Source organism: Zeus faber (assembly GCF_960531495.2).
Source record: "Zeus faber genome assembly, chromosome: 8".
NCBI lineage: Eukaryota > Metazoa > Chordata > Actinopteri > Zeiformes > Zeidae > Zeus > Zeus faber.
The window spans coordinates 27,565,421-27,583,620 of record NC_137195.1 but is presented as its reverse complement, the minus strand read 5'-3'; the positions used below and the strand labels follow the sequence as shown (position 1 = coordinate 27,583,620).

At 42.6% G+C, this 18,200-nt stretch overlaps 1 protein-coding gene across 2 annotated transcripts in view; it reads left to right on the top strand.

Annotated features, from left to right (window-relative positions):
- LOC307233953 (RNA-binding motif, single-stranded-interacting protein 3-like) overlaps positions 1-18,200 on the top strand; it is a 168,065-nt gene that overhangs the window by 38,433 nt on the left and 111,432 nt on the right. Inside the window, exon 2 of one of the 2 annotated variants that reach the window (XM_080005448.1) lies at positions 10,378-10,565. In XM_080005448.1, coding sequence (XP_079861574.1) covers positions 10,378-10,565 — 188 coding nt within the window. Of the gene's footprint in view, positions 1-10,374; positions 10,566-18,200 lie in introns of both variants that reach the window. The other variant, XM_080005447.1, reaches the window with a different exon arrangement.

Below are 18,200 nucleotides of genomic sequence, written 5' to 3'. Positions count from 1 at the left end.
GCAGAAACGGTTGCAGTGGGCCCAGAAATACATACAAAGACTCATTTTCAAACAGTCTTGTTTACTGATGAGTGCTGTGCAACCTGGATGGTCCGGATGGATGGATTAGCAAGGAGGTGGCGGAGTCATGTTTTGGGCCGGAATCATGGGGAGAGAGCTGGGAGGCCCCTTCAGGGTCCCTGAAGGTGTGAAAATGACCTCGGCAAAGTATATAGAGTTTCTGACTGACCACTTTCTTCCATGGCACAAAAAGAAGAACCGTGCCTCCCGTAGCAAAATCATCTTCATGCACGACAATGCACCATCTCATGAGAAAGAATACCTCTGTGTCATTGGCTGCTATGGGCATAACAGGAGAGAAACTCATGGTGTGGCCCCCATCCTGCCCTGACCTCAACCCTATTGAGAACCTTTGGAGCTTCCTCAAGCAAAAGATCTATGAGGGTGGGAGGCAGCTTGCATCAAAACAGCAGCTCTGGGAGGCTGTTCTGACATCCTGCAAAGAAATTCAAGCAGAAACTCTTCAAAAACTCACAAGTTCAATGGATGCAAGAATTGTGAAGGTGATATCAAAGAAGGGTCCTATGTTGACATGTAACTTGGCCTGTTAAGATGTTTTTGATTAAAATAGCTTTTGATTTGTGTAAATATGACCTCCTAATGCTGCAAATTCAACAAATGACCATTTTCAGTTCTTTACAACCTATAAAATGTTTTGAAACTCTGTTGTGCATAATAATTTGGAACAGTGCATTTTGAGTTTTTTTATTTTTGAAAAAAATACTGTTGTCATTGGGAGGTTTGTTCAATAACATTTGAATTATAGCCTAACGGTTGATGACTTGATAATTATACTGACTGTTATTAGCATCGACTATTGAGGAAAATCAGAGAAAAATATATGTATATGTGTATTTTATTCTCTTGTTTCACAAATGGACCATGATACATCAGCGGGGTGTTCTCAAATTGATCAATACTAGTCCCTAACTACGTGGGTTTTTCTATTCTATTTATATTTAAAACGCCCTTCAAAGGGATATATTACCTTTTAAATTAAAATGATTGATTTATGTAATTAATTCCATTTTGCAATTGAATACATTATGTCCATTTGAAGACACCGTAGCGCACAGGGAGGGGCGGGGGCTGGGATTCAGTTTGGGGTTGTGGAGATTTGTAACCAATATAGGTGTAGTTCCTATAGCGTTGTTACCGATCGCCCCTTTAAATACCTTGTTTAAAGGATAATATTAACAATGAAGTGCGATTTGTATTGTACAATGTGTGGACCAGGGAGTAATACCATGATCACGCACTGACTGCAATTTGACAAAGCTTTATCGTTTTTATGTTTATTTTACTGTGCCCAACTTTTTTTCCCCCGGAAACTCGCCTGCGCATGAAATCCGAAACTGTGCTTGCTTTGTGCGACTGTTTTGTGCGGCTGCCTACAAGCGTTTTCACACTCTGAGAGCAGCTTCCATTTACTGTGTGTGTTTGTGTGTGTGTGTGTGTGTGTGTGTGTGTCAACAGTGGTAGCTGAGGGGCAGACATCAATCCACATACTCTTGATTTAACAGTAAAGAGAGAGAGAGAGGAAACAGGGGGGAACAATGAAAGAGAAGAGGTACAGTAGAGGTGGAAAAGAGCAAGCGAAATGATGGGCGAGAGAACAAAGTAAGACAATGACAGAGAGAGTTGAGGGAGGGAGGGAGCGTGAGATTTTGACGTTTCAAAGGCTTCCCCTATCACAGTCTCTGACACATTACACACACAGCACGCTATCAGCCCGACCCTGACAGCTGCACAAATTGGCTGAAAGAGGTTCCCTGGGCAAGGCCTTTGATCAGGTGTGTGTGTGTGTGTGTGTGTGTCTGTGTGTGTGTGTGTGTGTGTGTGTGTGTGTGTGTGTGTGTGCCCAGCCTGGGTCTCCGGGCTCTTGGTGGAATGTACAGAACATCAATAGATAACGGGGGAAATCTGTGCTGGTGAATGATTTCAGCGAGCATGTTTGTGCATGTGTGTGTCTTTGTTTGTCTAATGCACTCCAGCCCTGTGTGGATTGGATTTTGCCCATGTGCCTGTACATGTTCGGTGAGTTACGCCTATACATCTAAAGCCCCTTTCACACAACCTTTTCAAGGGGGCAATGTTGTGCCTTTATTCCGCCTCGCTGTTTTGTATGAAGGGTACGAAGGCGGAATGGGGGTGCATTGTTGATCCGCCCCCAAGCCGGCAGCGGAGGGAGTCACTAGGGATGCAACGGTACACGGTATGTTATCGAACCGTTCGGTACGCTGCCTACTTTTCAATATGCACACTTGAACAGTGGTATTACTGTACGGTATCACGGTAGAAGTCCACTGGACGCATTGGCACAGCACTGTAAATGCTGCTTCCTGTTGAATCTATTGCTGCTAACTCCACCGGCCACATCAGTCGTGAGGAGCCGCGCAGCATTTCTCTTTTTTTCTGCGAGAGGTCTATTACATTTTTTTTTTTTTTCAAAATGTGCGCAGCTATGTGTCCTTTTCCATAGAAACACCGGATAAAACTACATAGAAATGTTTTTTGTAAAGAATGCAATCAATCAAGGTGTCCAGTGGGAAAATAACCACTGCAACGGCAGTGTCCCGCTTTATTACAAACTTCTCTTCAGACACTCGCTTCCACTCACGAACGGTCCGGTTCTTTTGAACGGCTCTTTTATAGGAATGAAGGGAACAGGGTGATGAGCCGTTCTTTTTTTGTCATGTGTTACAGTTTTATTTTGTGTTGTTTAAGTTACCGTCTCCTGCCGCTGGCAAATGCCCCCCCCCCCCACTATGAAAGAGAGGGCCTGTGCTTCTTTCCTCGCCGGCAGGTGCCCTGGCTGAATTGGAGCCGACCAACTGTCAGGTGTCAGGTTCACAAAGCGAAGGCACACACGCACTGGTCTGACTGTGAGGTTTTATTTCAATATGTTGTTATGCTATTATTATTTGTTTATATTTAGTTTGAAAAATAATGTTTATATCTGTTCTACACAAAAATAACTAATTATAGTACTGATTTTATTTTTATTTATTGTGAAACATTTAAAAATAAATAAATAACGGAAATTAATATTTGAATCGATCTATCTATCATTCATCTATCCACTATCCTAGACACCTCCCCTCCAATCAGATGAACTTTTGCAAATTATAACAACCCACCAATGAACTTGAACCTGGTCTCCCCCCTCCCCCACAGTCAAACACACAAACATTACACTAGTTATTTGTACAAGACTACTATAAAAACATTTTCTTCAATATAAAGAATCTGAAACCGTACCGTTACCACGGCTGCAAACCTGTGATACCGTGAGCCCACTGTACTGTTGCATCTCTAGTAGTCACAGAGCCCAAACAGGGCCGAAATACAGGGGTGTGACGTTTTGATGACAATTTTTCGTTGGTCACAAAAAAATATAAAAAAACTTGATTCGAGAGCTGCGCCTTGTCAAAATAAACCTTTAAACCTATTAGGGCTGCAGATATTCCCCTATGATCCAATTCAAATTTGTATGCTTTATTATTTTTATTATTATAATATATGAACATTTTTAACGCTCAAATTTAGATCTCACGGGAGGGCTTACACACACGGTTCACTTCAGCTCTGCAACAGCTTCACACATTCGTCTCCTTTACAGTCAACTCACCAATGTGGAGAAACAATCAAAAAAAATCTTCTAAAGTCCCATCAGGTCCTGGTGCATGGAGTCTCTAGGCTCTAATGTGGGAGTCTTCCCACATTAGATGACTGATGCCGCTGCAGCCGGTGGCGGTGCACCGCCGGCCGCTAACAGCTTTGCTGTCACCAAGTCAGCACTGTCCTCACCCAAGGCTACAGTGTTTATTAAATGAAGTCATTAATAAAACATATATAATGTAATTTTATTTTAAGCAATACATTTATTAAATCTGTGTGATTCTCCTCAACTGTATGTTATACATCACACTAGAGGCCGGCAATGTCATGCCCCCATGGTCACGGCATTATGCCAGAAAGCCGGCATCTATCTAAGATCGGATACACTATGACATAATACCGACCTCATACACCAGAACCAACTGGGATAATCCCTGTACACTCACCGGTGGGCACCTCACACACACACACACACACACACACACACACACACACACACACACACACATACACACACACATATACATACTGGCCGGCACCTACTTCAAACACACCCCAGCACCCACCTGGTTGCATCCCTCTCCTTTTCGTCCTCATTTACTGCCATAGCTATTACAGTGACCAGTTGCTGTTCCAGTTTTCCTGGACCTAATTAACTGTTTTTTCGATACATGTTGTTGTTTGGTTCTATGTTTATTTGTCTTATTCGTGGTGATTCCCACCTTTTGGAGTAGTCTTGATGATTAGTTGTTCATAGACCAAAACATGGTCAGGTTGTTCTCTACAGAGGGGGTTTGGTGGCGGTTCTGAAAAAACAAATAAAAATAATAAAAATTTAAAAAAAGATCATGCACGGGGCAGCATTATGACATCTTTGTTTGGTTCTGTGTAAGAAGTCAAAGCCGGCATAATGACGGATCTTATTTACAGCAATATTGCGGGATCTTTGTATAAAAATGGCTAATGCTTCGGTTTGTATTACGTTTTATACAAGACAAATTAAGATTTTACAATAGGCTTATATAATATTTTTATACCAGGGTCATGCCCTCATATGAATAAGGGTTTTCTAACTACCTCCATCAATTTGTTTATGGCATGAATAAATATATTAGAGGTAATTTAGGTTACACAATCACGATTCTGCCCACTCCTAGTTCAAGACAGCCTTTCCATTAGCGGGTCTGTACATTTTTTCTAAATGAAATGACATCAGTGGTGAATATAATGACACGATATGCATCAGACCGCAGTAGTTGGGCTGCCGTAGAACTTCTTTGGGATTTCTCAGCAACGGACTCCTATCAACATGCTGACATTCAAATTCAAGGCACTTACTGACCTCTGGTTTCTCAAAAAATTACTTAAGGTTATGTTATACACAGATCCACCACAACAATAAAGCCACTGACAGGTGAAGTGACAATGGCTCATTGTTACAATGGCACCTGTCAAGGGGTGGGATATATTAGGCAGCAAGTGAACAGTCAGTTCTTGAAGTTAATGTGTTGGAAGCAGGAAAAATAGGCAAGCGTAAGGATCTGAGTGACTTTGATTATGGCCAAATTGTGATGACTAGACGACTTGGTCAGAGCATCTCCGAAATGCCAGGAGTTGCGGGGTGTTCCTGGTATGCAACGGATAGTACCTACCAAAAGTGGTAGGTACTGGCTCTTTGACGCGTGTGGGGAGCGAAGGCTAGACCGCCTGGTCCAATTCCACAGAAAAGCAACTGTAGGAGGAATTGCTGAAATAAGTTAATGCTGTGTATGATAGAAACGTGTTAGAACCAGTACAGCCGAAAGTGCCTACAATGGCCATGTGAGCCTCAAAACTAGACCAATTACACCCTTTTATAGCAATGCTATTCCCTGATGCCAGAGGCCTCTTTCAGCAGGATAATGTGCCCTGCCACACAAATGTTCTGGAATGGTTTGAAGAACATGACAAAGAGTTCAAGGTGTTGACAACCCCAAAAATTCTGATTCCAAATTCACCAGATCTCAATCTGATCGAGCATCTGTGGGATGTGCAGGAACAACAAGCCTGATCCATGGGGGCCCCACCTCACAACTTACACGACTTAAAGGATCTGCTGCTCACATCTTGGTGCCAGATACCACAGGACACCTTCAGAGGTCTTGTGGAGTCCATGCCTCCACGGGTCAGAGCTGGGCTGGCAGCACGAGGGCTTCCACAATATTTGGCAGGTGCTTTTAATGTTGTGGATGATCAGTGTATCATAGCTATTATCAAGTAAGCATTCGTCCACTTACCAACTCTGCTATATCAGTGTATAAGTGTGATGCTCTGCTCTGTGGGTGTGTTGTCAATGTCTGTTTTAAAATCTACTTTAATGGCTTCCCCTAATCAAAAGTCTTTTTTTGCCTGACCCCCCTCTCTTACAGGAAGTTCAGAGCGCAGGGTCAATGCTGCTTTGTGTCAGCACGGCATAAGGTTTAAGTGCCTTGCACAAGGGCTAGATTCCACAGACCTATGAATAGAGAATGGAAGCCACAGTCCACAGCAAAGCTAGCACGTCAGACGAAGCCACTTTCAGTCGTAACCGGCTGTTGTTGGTGGTAACATTTTACTGCCACATAATTGCATTCTGGGATACGTTTACTGCCATGAAATTGCACTCTGGGATATGTTTACCGCCGCAAAAGTGCATGCCGCTTTCAATAAATCAGAGATTTTTGCGGCGGTTTTAAGCCAATCACGATCCATTTAGCATCAAAGCGGCTTCCTGTTTTGGAGCCTAACAGCTGCTGCATTTTTGAAAGCATATCAGCCGGTGACACCACATGCTTTTCAGATCTTTTCTAATCTGCAAGGTTTTAAGCCATGATCATAGTAAATATAAGTATGATTTATCCAGGTTTTTATTTAGCATGTGACATGGACTGTCCTTTGAGAAAACAGTTCTATAGCGGAGGCGCAAGATATTGCAAGTGACCTAATGCATGGAAATTAGTCATTAGAAAATGAATTCACCTATTTATATCAAATGCATTTTTGCTTGTTTTTTTTAATTGTTAATATTTGATTATGGTTAGGGTTAGATTTAGGTTATTACAATGCATTTTAGTGGATTTTGAACACAATGCTGCAAAAATATCCGCCAGGAAAAATATTTGCGAAAGCATTTAGTTCAATGCATATATATTTATATATATATATATATATATATATATATATATATATATACACACTACTCACAAAAAGTTGGGGATATTTGGCTTTCGGGTGAAATTTATGGAAAATGTAAAAAGTTCACGCGACAGTGATATTATATCATGAAAGTAGGGCATTTAAGTAGAAGCATGCAATGGTGATTTCCTCATCTCAAACAATTTATTGAAAACAACAGTGGTGGGTATAGCACAACAAAAAATGTCAATGTCTCAATAACTTGTCATGTGCCCTTGAGCATCAATTACAGCTTGACAACCACGTCTCATGCTGTTCACAAGTCGACTTATTGTCTGCTGAGGCCTGGCCCCCCACTCTTCTTGAAGGGCGGCCCTCAGGTCATTGAGGTTCTGGGGTACAGAGTTTTGAGCCTCTACACGGCCACTCAGCTGATCCCATAGGTTTTCTCTGGGATTCAGGTCTGGAGAAAGTGCAGGCCACTCCATTTGAGGTGCCCCAGTCTCCAGCAGCCGTTCCCTAATGATGCCACCTCCATGAGCTGGAGCATTGTCGTCCATGAAGATGAAATGAGGCCTGTGTTGTTCATGCAGGGGCACAATGACTGGATTAATGATGTTATTCAGGTAGTATGGGCTTGTGACCGTACCATTCACCAAGTGTAGGGCAGTTCTGTATTGACTAGACACACCTGCCCACACTGTAACACCACCACCACCAAAGACTCGTCTGGTGACAAAAGTGGCGGATGCATAGCGCTCTCCTTGACGTCTCCAACATCGTTGGCGGCCATCATTTCTGCTCAACGTGAATCGATGCAAGACGATGATGCCTGTGCCTGGTGGTGTCAGGTGGTCTAGCACGCAGACCATGCCAATGACAGACTATCAATGGTTTCGCTTGGTCTGACGTGACACTTGGTGCCTCTCACCTCCCTTAAATGTGCCTGGAGTTGAGTGGCATTCATCATCCGGTTCCGCAGGGCACTGTTCACAATGAAGCGCTCATCAGTGTGGGATGTGGCCAAAGGACGTCCACTTCTATGCCTTTCTGTGACTCTTCCAGTCTCTCTGTATCTCTGTTGGAACCTGCTGATGACACTCTGTGACACTCTAAGCTCAGTGGCCACTTCCCTCTGAGAACATCGGGTTTGAAGCCTTGCAATTGTTAGGTGTCGTCTTGCTCTCATGATGTCAAAACGTCAACAGCATGATGAAGAGAACTGTTTAAATACCAATTCTAATTGAACCAGGAAATTTATTGGTTGATTCATGGATCAAACACCTGTCATGAATTTTACCGTTCAGCTCCTTGTGAGAAAACAGCAAGTTGTGCAAAAAGTACTTTTTAGCCAAATATCCCTAACTTTTTGTGAGTAGTGTATATATGTATACCATTTTCCAGCACAATGAACTGTACAACTCGAGTCCCAACTCTGAGTTCTGTGCTTTTGCAATGTTTCTGGAAAGGTTTAAAGGCTATTTGTCTGCTGTCAGCATGTAGTGTTGACGCTTCTCCATTCTCCTCTTGGCATTGGCTGTCTGCAGTACATACTGTATAGTGTATCACATATAGTGTGTTTGGTGTGTGTATGAGTGCTGTGCTCCTCTCTAGCTGTGTATCTGTGTGTGCATGTGTATGTGTATGTGTATGTGTGTGTGTGTGTGCGCACGCATGTGCGTGTGTCCGTGCCATGCGTGAGGTGTGAGGTGGTAATTGTGTGCTGGCTGGGGGAAGTACAGGTAATAGATTAATATCAGAGCTGGCGCTGGCCTCGCATTGCTGCGTGGTGACAGCCTATCATTATCGCAAACACTGCCTCATAACAACAAACACACACACACATACCACACATACACACACACACACGGATATAGAGAATACCTCGTCCTTCCGTGTGTCGGCCCCGATTTTCGTCTCCTGAACCCACCAGTTGTTCATTTTCGGTTCACTTTTGACGTGCCTATGATCCGGCGGTCTTTTCAGGCTGTGAGGACATCTTGATCTTGAACTTGAGGAGTGTAGTTCTTCCCTCCGAACAGCGAAAACAGGGAGCCTGAGCCGGAGTTCTTAGCAGGAACGGTTAGAGCTCTTTTGGCCTCTTTTAGACCCTAGCGCCGGTCCCACGCTGGCCCTCTGGGTTGTTTACCACCTTTCAGCCTAACCTTCTGATAATTCCCCTCAGGGCAGCTGGGGGGCATGTTTGTGTGTGTGTGTTAGTAAATGTTTAAAGTCTCCGCCTCAGTGACTTGTGGTTGTGGTAGTGTCGACTCAGATTATTATGATACATATTGAAATACAGTATACTACACAGACTACATGGTTGTGTTCTTCAGTATTTATGTAATCCACTAGATTACCAAAAATATATTTTTTAAACAGGATAGTTTCAGATTTTCAGATTATTTGGGGATTTTTTTTGCTATACTCTTTACTCTTTTATTTCTGGAGACAGTCAAATTCGACATAAGTAAGTCAAAATTCGAATTTTTCTTTTATTTATTTATTTCACATTAATAAAAAAAAGTTAGTGTTAATTTATATGGTCCTCTATAAAAGTCTTTCAAAATCATAATAAGTTACAGTTTTAACATATTCAGTTCATGGGTTTATAACAAGTTAGTTTGTAATAAATGTAAATATTATAAACCGAAACCAAACAAAAAGTTAAATAAAAAATAAATTAAATAAAAAAACAACAACAGATAAACAGTGGAAACCGCTTATTATTTTTATCTAATAATTCCATAATCCAATTACCTTGACCCTGTTGCTGCTCAAACCCCACCATCCCCACACCACAGTAGAAGTTTTACAGAAACATAAAGAACTGATAATAAGTGAATCTTGATAATGAGTGCAAACATATCCAAGGAAGGGCGCGTCGATGAATGCTGCCCACTGCTCCTGGCTGCCCCCCCGGAGGAAGTACAAGCCAGGATGAGAGAAATGCAGAGGCCACATTTCACTGGCCACCACCCCAAATAGCGTGTGCGTGCGTGTGTGTGTGTGTGTGTGTGTGTGTGTGTGTGTGTGTGTGTGTGTGTGTGTGTGTGTGTGTGTGTGTGTGTGTGTGTATGTGTATATATATATATTTATATATTTATGTATATATATATATATGCATGTGAGGTCATGTGACAAATAAAGATTCTGAAATAAATTTATATAAATCACGACATGAAACAACATTATGGACGTACGTAAATATGGGACAGCTGAACAGAACATGGATAATTGAAAGAAAGGTAAAGATGGTGCCACTGTTTACATGGTGATAAATGGCAAGAGGCTCCATTTAAATATCTATCTCTCTGGTCAACATCGTATCAAGCTTGTTGCCTTGGGTAATTTATTCCTGCACCTTTGAATGGAACTTTTTTGGTCTGGTTCGTCAGCCATTAACACCCGTTAGTATGAAAATAGCTGCATTATTATCATTATAATCATTATTGGAGACATAGTTATACTTTATACTCTACCCCTAGAAGATCCAAAATGTCTCTTGAAGTAGTTTTAAGACCTCTTTCTCTTTCCCAGCAGTCCTATGCTCCGCCTCCTGCCCCCATGGCTCCTCCCAGTCCCGGGACCACCGGCGGAGGGGTGGGTGGAGGAGGCGGCGGAGGGGGTCCAGGAGGGGGTCTGATGGAGCAGCTGAGCAAGACCAACCTGTACATCCGGGGCCTGCCCCCCGCCACCACGGACCAGGACCTCATCAAACTCTGCCAGCCGTGAGTGCTCATCTATTCTATTCTATTCTACTCTGTTCCATTCCATTCTATGCTGTTCTATTATATTCTATTTTGTTCTGTTATACTCTATTATATGCTGTTCTATTCAGTTCTGCTCTATTCTACCCTATGCTGTTCTAGTCGACTCTATGCTGTTGTATTCTATTCTCTGCTGTTGTATTCTATCCAGATATGTTGTGTTTATTCTATTCTGTTCTATTCTATGCAAATCTATTCTAGTTTGTTCTGTTGTGTTCTATTCTATGCTGTTATACTCTATGCTGTTCTATTCTGTACAGCTATGCGCTATCTGCTGTTATATTCAATGTATTCTGTTATATTGAAATATATGCTGTTATCTTCGGTTCTGCTTTATTCTGTTCTACGTTGTTCTACTCTTTGCTGTTCTATTCCATTCTATTATATGCTGTTCTGTTCATTTCTACTCTATTCTATTCTCTTCTCTTCTGTTCTATTCTATCATACTCTATGCTGTTCGATTCAGTTCTGTTTCGATTCTATTGTATTTTATGCTGTTCTGTTCAGTTCAGTTCAGTTCAGTTGTATTCTGCGTGCTTCTATTTGTTTATATTCTATGCTGTTCTATGGTATTCTGTTCTATTCTACTCCTCACTGACGTTACACAATCATCTATTACTAGAATGAAGTTCACCACAGTTCACTTCCCCCTTTGTCTATTTTTGGTTCTGTTTTCTGATAATTAGGTTCTGTGTGTGTGTGTGTGTGTGTGTGTGTGTGTGTGTGTATGTGTGTGTGTGTGGTTGTGTAACCGCAGATGAGTCAAAGGGAATTTAGTTGTTCTCAGCCTCTAGAGGTCAAGATTTCTCGTGACCTCTCAGTCACTCTCCTGCACTCCTTTAGAAGAAAAAAGAAAGTGAAGTACCTCCTCTCTCTCTCTCTCTCTCTCTCTCTCTCTCTCTCTCTCTATCTCTCTCTCACACACACACACTCACACACACACACACACACATACACACACATACACACATACTTGAACTTCAACCTGAACATACACACACACACACACACACACACACACACACACTTGAACTTGAACTCTCACACACAGGCACACACACATGCACACACACACACACACACACACACACTCACACACACTCACATGCAAAATCAGACGAAGCCTTGCTGTTTGTTAGCTCTGGTTGTAGCCCTGTGTGTGTGTGTGTAGGGGGGGTAAAAAATGGCTTCCAATAAAGATTTCATTAGAGGTGCAGTCGGCGTGCCAAACCAGCCAGTAACATTTAGGAAAGGTCAGTTGGGGAGAGGTGGCCATGGTTTTGTGTGTGTCTGTGTGTGTGCGTGCGTGCGTGCGTGCGTGCGTGTGTGTGTGTTTGTCACTAAAGTTCTTCGTGTCACGGAAAAATAGCGAAGCAAACTGCCTCTCGTGCACAAGTTAAACAGGGGAAACAAAAAACATTGCAGGTAACTGGCAAAGTGACACACGCACACACACCACATACATACATACATTCTTGTATGGGTATCTAAGTGAGGTCTGAGGAAATACACCTTGTAAGTGAGGACCCATGCTTCTGGTGCATTTCTATACCGAAAAATGGTCAATTCTGAGGCCGGTCCTAACAAGTATAGTAAAACAGACACGCGCACACACACACACACACACACACACACACACATTTATCTTGCTGTTATTATCCACTGCGTTGTCATACAGAGCGGCTGTCCTGTGCGCTTCCTCCCTCCCTCAACCGCCCACTCACTCCCTGTCCTCTTCCACCACTTCATCAGTCTGTCTATCCATCCCTCCATCCCTCCCTCCATCCATCCCTCCATCCATCCCTCCATCCATCCATCCATCCCTCCCACAACTCAGCCCCCGTGCCGGGTCTCAGAGTGTCAGTGGAAAGTGCTGCTGTCAGCTGACATTTCCAGCCCCTCCCCGAACTACGGACACACTTTTAATGTCTGGGGATGATTCCGCCACGCTGCAGGAATCTAAAGCAGAGAGCAAGGGCAATTTACTGTCTCTCCGCTGCTCGATCCCTGCTGTTCTCTCGCTGTCTGTCTGTCTGTCTGTCTGTCTGCCGCTCTGCCTGTCTGCCGCTCTGTCTGTCTGTCTGTCTGTCTGTCCGTCTCTCTGCCTATGCGTCTATCTGTTTATATTTCTGTCTGCCGTGCCCATGTTATATTTTATTTAAAGGTTGAATGAGGACAGGTAAGACTTAATGGCCACTCAAAGAGAGAAAAAAAAATTCCTGTCGATGAATATTAAACGATACGTTAAGCGGGTTTATGATCTCTTATTCATCATCAAGGGATAAAGATGAAAGAAGGTCCAATATTCTTATTATGAAACCTGCCGACTCGGCGGCACAAATATGAGAGACTCGGCGCCGCGGGCTGTTTTTACACGATACGCTACATTAATTGACGTTTTAGTCGCGGGTCTTAATTGGAATTAGAGCTTAGCAACTGAAATATCCCTCACAAGTTAACAACCCCAATATCTCAGCGCGTTAAATTCAAGAAGAAATGTGTTGTTGAATTTATGAAGCTCATTTTTGCAAGCAGCGGGCCGGTACGGCTGGACAGTGCTCTGCCGTTTTGTGAGCGGCGAGATCGTGAGTAGATGTCGTGTAGAAGGCCGTGACGTGAGCGTCGGGCAGAGAGGTCGGATGAAGGTCACTGTGCATGTACTTTGTAACTTTTTTGGTAATAACAAAAAATTACGACCGTAACTATGAACTTATTGTGAGAAACTGATCTCAAGGGTATGCAGGGGTTACAAACGATGTTTACGTGAGCAAGTGAACGGAGACGTTGTTGATGTATGCTTTTTGAGATGCAGTTTCCATTTGTTATGTTTATTCATTTCATACAGTATATGCGTGTCGTGTTTTAATTGTGTCCCCTTTTATTGTCTCGAGGCAACTGCACAACATATTTTCTAACAAGGACAATAAAGAGATTGATTTATTTGATGATACCACTTGATAAATCATTAACCTTCCATATGTAAAATGAAATAGTTTGTTAGGTAAGGTATAAGGTTATTATTTATCCTAAATAGCGATACTTACAGACATTACTAATAACTAATGATTTACAAATGAGGCTTGTAGGCTAATTAACCAAATTGTCATATTTACAATGATGTGATTAATTATTATCTAACAACTAGTTGATACTTGAATCGAATGGTAACTTATTTTTCTGAAACTATAATGACTTCTATTTTCTCTTTAGCCGTATTGTTGAAAAATCACTGCCATTGTTTTCCAATTTCTTCCCACCTGGATAAAATAGGTTAAATTGATAAATAGCTGCTCATCTTTTTGGGCTTGAATTACACACCATCAGAAATGTTTTATTTCATATATTTCATTTCCAATCGATGAGAAGGCTGCTCGTTGCAGGTGCATCGTACCTCTCTCTCCTCCTCCGTGGGACCACCTTCCTGACCACGCCACCAGGTCACCGCAGGCTCTTACTTTGCTGACTGAACGTTACAACCCCACACCCCACCCCGACCACCCTACCCCTCTCACTCCCAGGCTCTGTGGATAAACTTTTATGTTCCAACGACATCAGCTATCCTACAAATTCACGGCACATTACATTTTCTTCCTTCTTCACGGTAAAGGCTGCGGAATCTCATCCCTTTATGGGCGCCTGAAAGATGTTAGAGGACAATCTTTTCAGGGGGGGATGAATGAATACTGAGGCTTCGTAAGCGCCAGCGATCCCCGTCGTGCGCCCCTCTCTCCGCCCGACTCGAACCGGAGTGTTTGTGTGTGTGTGTTTGTGTGTGTGTGTGTGTGTGTCGGGGGTGGGGGGCGGTGCATGAGGCAAGACAGCTGTAGCAGATCCCCAATTAGGAGGTCTACCACAAGTAAATAAATAAATACCCTACGCAGTTTAAAGTTGACAGAAAGCTGAAATCTGTGTATGTGTGTAGTTTAGGAAATGTCGAAAGATGAACTTCCAGTGCTGACGGCGGCACGCCATGAGCCATTTAAAGCCCAAACCTGATGCCGTAAATGTCTGTCATTGACATGACAAACACGCAGTAATGGCTGTGTTGAGATTTCATTCCTTCTAATATCTTGATAGCCTGGACAATGCTCTGCATTTTGGCGGCCCAGCTTATAAATCCTAGCACATGGTAGATAAGTGTGTTGCACTGCTGCCTACCAGCTAGAAGGTCCTCGGTTCAATTCCCACCTGCAGCACTGCTGGTACAGCACTCCGGTGGGTTATCTCCACTGTGTGGAGTTTGTATGTTCTCACTGTGCTCACATTCGGTTTCCTCCATTTAACATTTAAGAACCCGCACAAGAAACATTGTCTGACCAGCGATGACACTGGTCCCCGGGCACCGTAAGCTGCCCACCATCCCTGGCCTGCCCTCCCCCTGGAGGAAGGACAAGCCTCGATGGGGGAAAGACATTTCACGGCCTTCATCTGCGTGCGTGTGTGTGTGTTGGCCGCTGTAGATACATGTGTTGTGGTGTGTGTGTGTGTGAATAAGAAAGATGAGCTGAAGCTTGTCCAGTTAAAAAACAAACAATGAAAAGCTCGCCTGAGGCGCTTTCAATTGTCAAAGTTGTTTTGGATCGTGAAAGGAGAGGTGACAGCAGCACATTTAGTTTGAGCTGCAGTCTTTTGTTTTTTTTGCATCTTTGTTAGAGAGTGATTGTGCTTACTAGGCAATACAACTCACGCTCAGATCCACTTAGCCTTTTTCCACTCACTTTCAAAAGTGTACAGTGCAGAGAAACCTGCTTTTTTAAACACTGGCCTGGAAGTGCAGTCTGCTTGTCAACAGTCAACAGGTGACACCGTTAAATTATATGTAGCGTGCAGAGCTAGTTTTGTCAGACAACTTGACAGCGCCACACACTTCCACGCCCCAGTGGGCTGGCCTATTTAAGGAGCCAATTCCTCCGGCCCTGCCCGCTTTGCTTACTGTTTTTCTACCTGTGTGCCTTCCCTCCAATATTTATAGCTCTAGCTCATTGCACCTCTTAGCTGTTTGCTTACGCATTTACGGGAGGATCACACAAATAATTAATTATGCTTTTCACTGGATTTACTGTTGTTCAACAACCTTTCAAGGGTCAGTTTTGCATGTAAATTATTCTAAAAAAACAAAACAAAAAACGGGTATGAATTAGCAGGTCATATTAAAGGAAGCTTGTGGTGGAAGATGACTTCCTCTAACAGTGGCTGCCACCGCCTTGGGTTTTCTCATGAGAAATCAGCCGTATTAATTCCATCTACACCCTCCACCTGCTCGAATATGAGCGTCTGCTGGACTAGTCGCTCCGTCTGGGTTCAGCTTTCCCCTCCTGTGGCAGCACGTCACCGACTGCTGATATTTGATTATTTTATTATAATATGAGGCAGTTTCTTTTGTTTGTCTTTTTATGTCCTACCATCTTTTTTTTTTCCAATCATTGGGAGTTTTGACTTCCATAATAATTCACATAGGAATTATGGATAGGATACATGTCATGTATTACTTGATTCATGCAAACTCCATTTAATAATATCCTGTATTGTATCCAACTTAATCTAAAAACACACAATAACATTTGGAAATGTGTGCATCTACACCTGTGGGACCCGCTAACGTGACAGCTTGCTCACTACTTCACTCAACTGCACCACTGCAAAGTGGGTAAGGAATCGAATGGCGGCCAGCTACTCCATAGCGAACCCTATCAGGCCTCTATTATATCTTTTCGAAACCGTAGATGAAGCAAAATTGCCCTCAGCAGGGACGCGGATTAGGTAGGACAGAATGTATTTAGAAAGAAATAATGAATAGCAAAAGTGACCGACAGAGAACAAAGGATCTCAAACAACTGTTATAACACCTATCACCAGGGCTTGAAGTTGATACCGTCTAAGAGACCCTCCATATGTGGATTAAAAAAAAAAGGAACGAAAATAAATGTACTTTGGCAGGTAACTGTCGATTCCACTCGCAGCTTGGCAAGGGATTTCTTCTGATCTGCTTTTCTGTTGTAAAATTGGTACTGCCGTATCTGGAAAAAAGCTTCAACCCTGACCCTTATATGGCACTTGGTGAACTGATGATCGCTCTCCCCTGTGGATGAGTTTGTATGATAATCACACACAGCAAACTGAAGCACTGAACTTGCACAGATTAGATGGATTACAGATGGATAGTAGCCCCAAGTCTTTTTCTTATGCTGATGGGGACAGAAGCAACTTAGAACTGACATCGTCAGTGATAGCAAGGGTAAAGTGATGACCGTTTAAATCATTAAGAAACCAAATTATATTTTGTCAAGAATGCCAGAGTTACATGGTGGAGAGGTTTAAGAAACACACACAGATCGGAGCAAAACAGTCAATACATAAGCAGAACATAAAATTGTATTAAGTTATAACAGTGATATGGAGATGTGATGGTGTTAGTTAAAATATTGTAATTGTGGGGTGTTGGCCATGAGCCACACAAAATGGAAGGAGACCACAGACATTGTGTATGGTGTTTCAAAACAGCTTCCAGTGCCTTCCAAAAAGATTTACAACAAACCAAAGTACAAAATTGTATGGGTGGGTGTGGGTGTTTGGAACAGAAGTGGGGCAGTGCAGGAATGAATGTGTGAAAGCAGGAAAGTGTTGGTTGTTGTAGAGTTGTAAAAAATAAACCAAGACCAAGAGGTCTCCAGCAGAGAGACAGCCATGTGTGACATCAACACCGGGGAGTATCCTTCATCAAGGGAGATATTCAGCAGGGCAAAATGTCATATATATATATTTGTCTGCATGTGTGAGTGTTTGTGATTGTTACATGTCCTTTTTTTGTTCTCCGTTTTGCAGGACAAAACCTTTGATACTGAATGTTATAGTAGTTATACCAAAACGAAATCCTTACATTGAAAAGGGATCCTTTATGAATTGGAGGAACTCACCACCCAAGGCCTCAGTAACTAGTTGTGCTTTTTTCAGCATCATTTAACAGTTCTTCTAGATATTGATTAGTATTTGGAAGGATTTTCAACCCTTCTGCCATGCAGAACTGCTTAAAATCTGTGGTTTTCCAGCATCAACTGCTCTTTGCTACTCAAGTGGGCTTAGTTCTGGACTTTGACTGGGATATTCCAAAACTTGGAATATCCCAAGTTTCTTGATCTTCAAGAACTCAGACATTGGATCACTGTCTTGCTGCATGATTCATACAGAAGGCCTGAAATGATCTTGTCTTAATTCTCTGATATACTGTAGAGAAAAATTCATGATTCCTTCAATGATAGCAAGGTGTCCAGGTCCTGATGCAGTAAAGCGTCAATACACCTTGACTATCAGAACTCCGTCCTTGACCCTTGTCTAGAGGGTTGTAAGTATTGAATGTACTCTTTGATTTTCTCCAGACACGCCGGGGCTATGTTGACATAATTGATTATTTGGCTCATCTACCCAGAGAATTTTTTCCAGAACTATTGAAGATCATCTGTGTGCTTTTTGGCAAACTAGAGATGAGCCCTGGTTTTCACCTCTCTATCCATAAATATCATTCCTCAGTCGGTCTTCCCAGTGACTCTTAAACACTGATCTTAGCTGAATACAATGCAAGCCCCAGGTGCTTGGATGTTA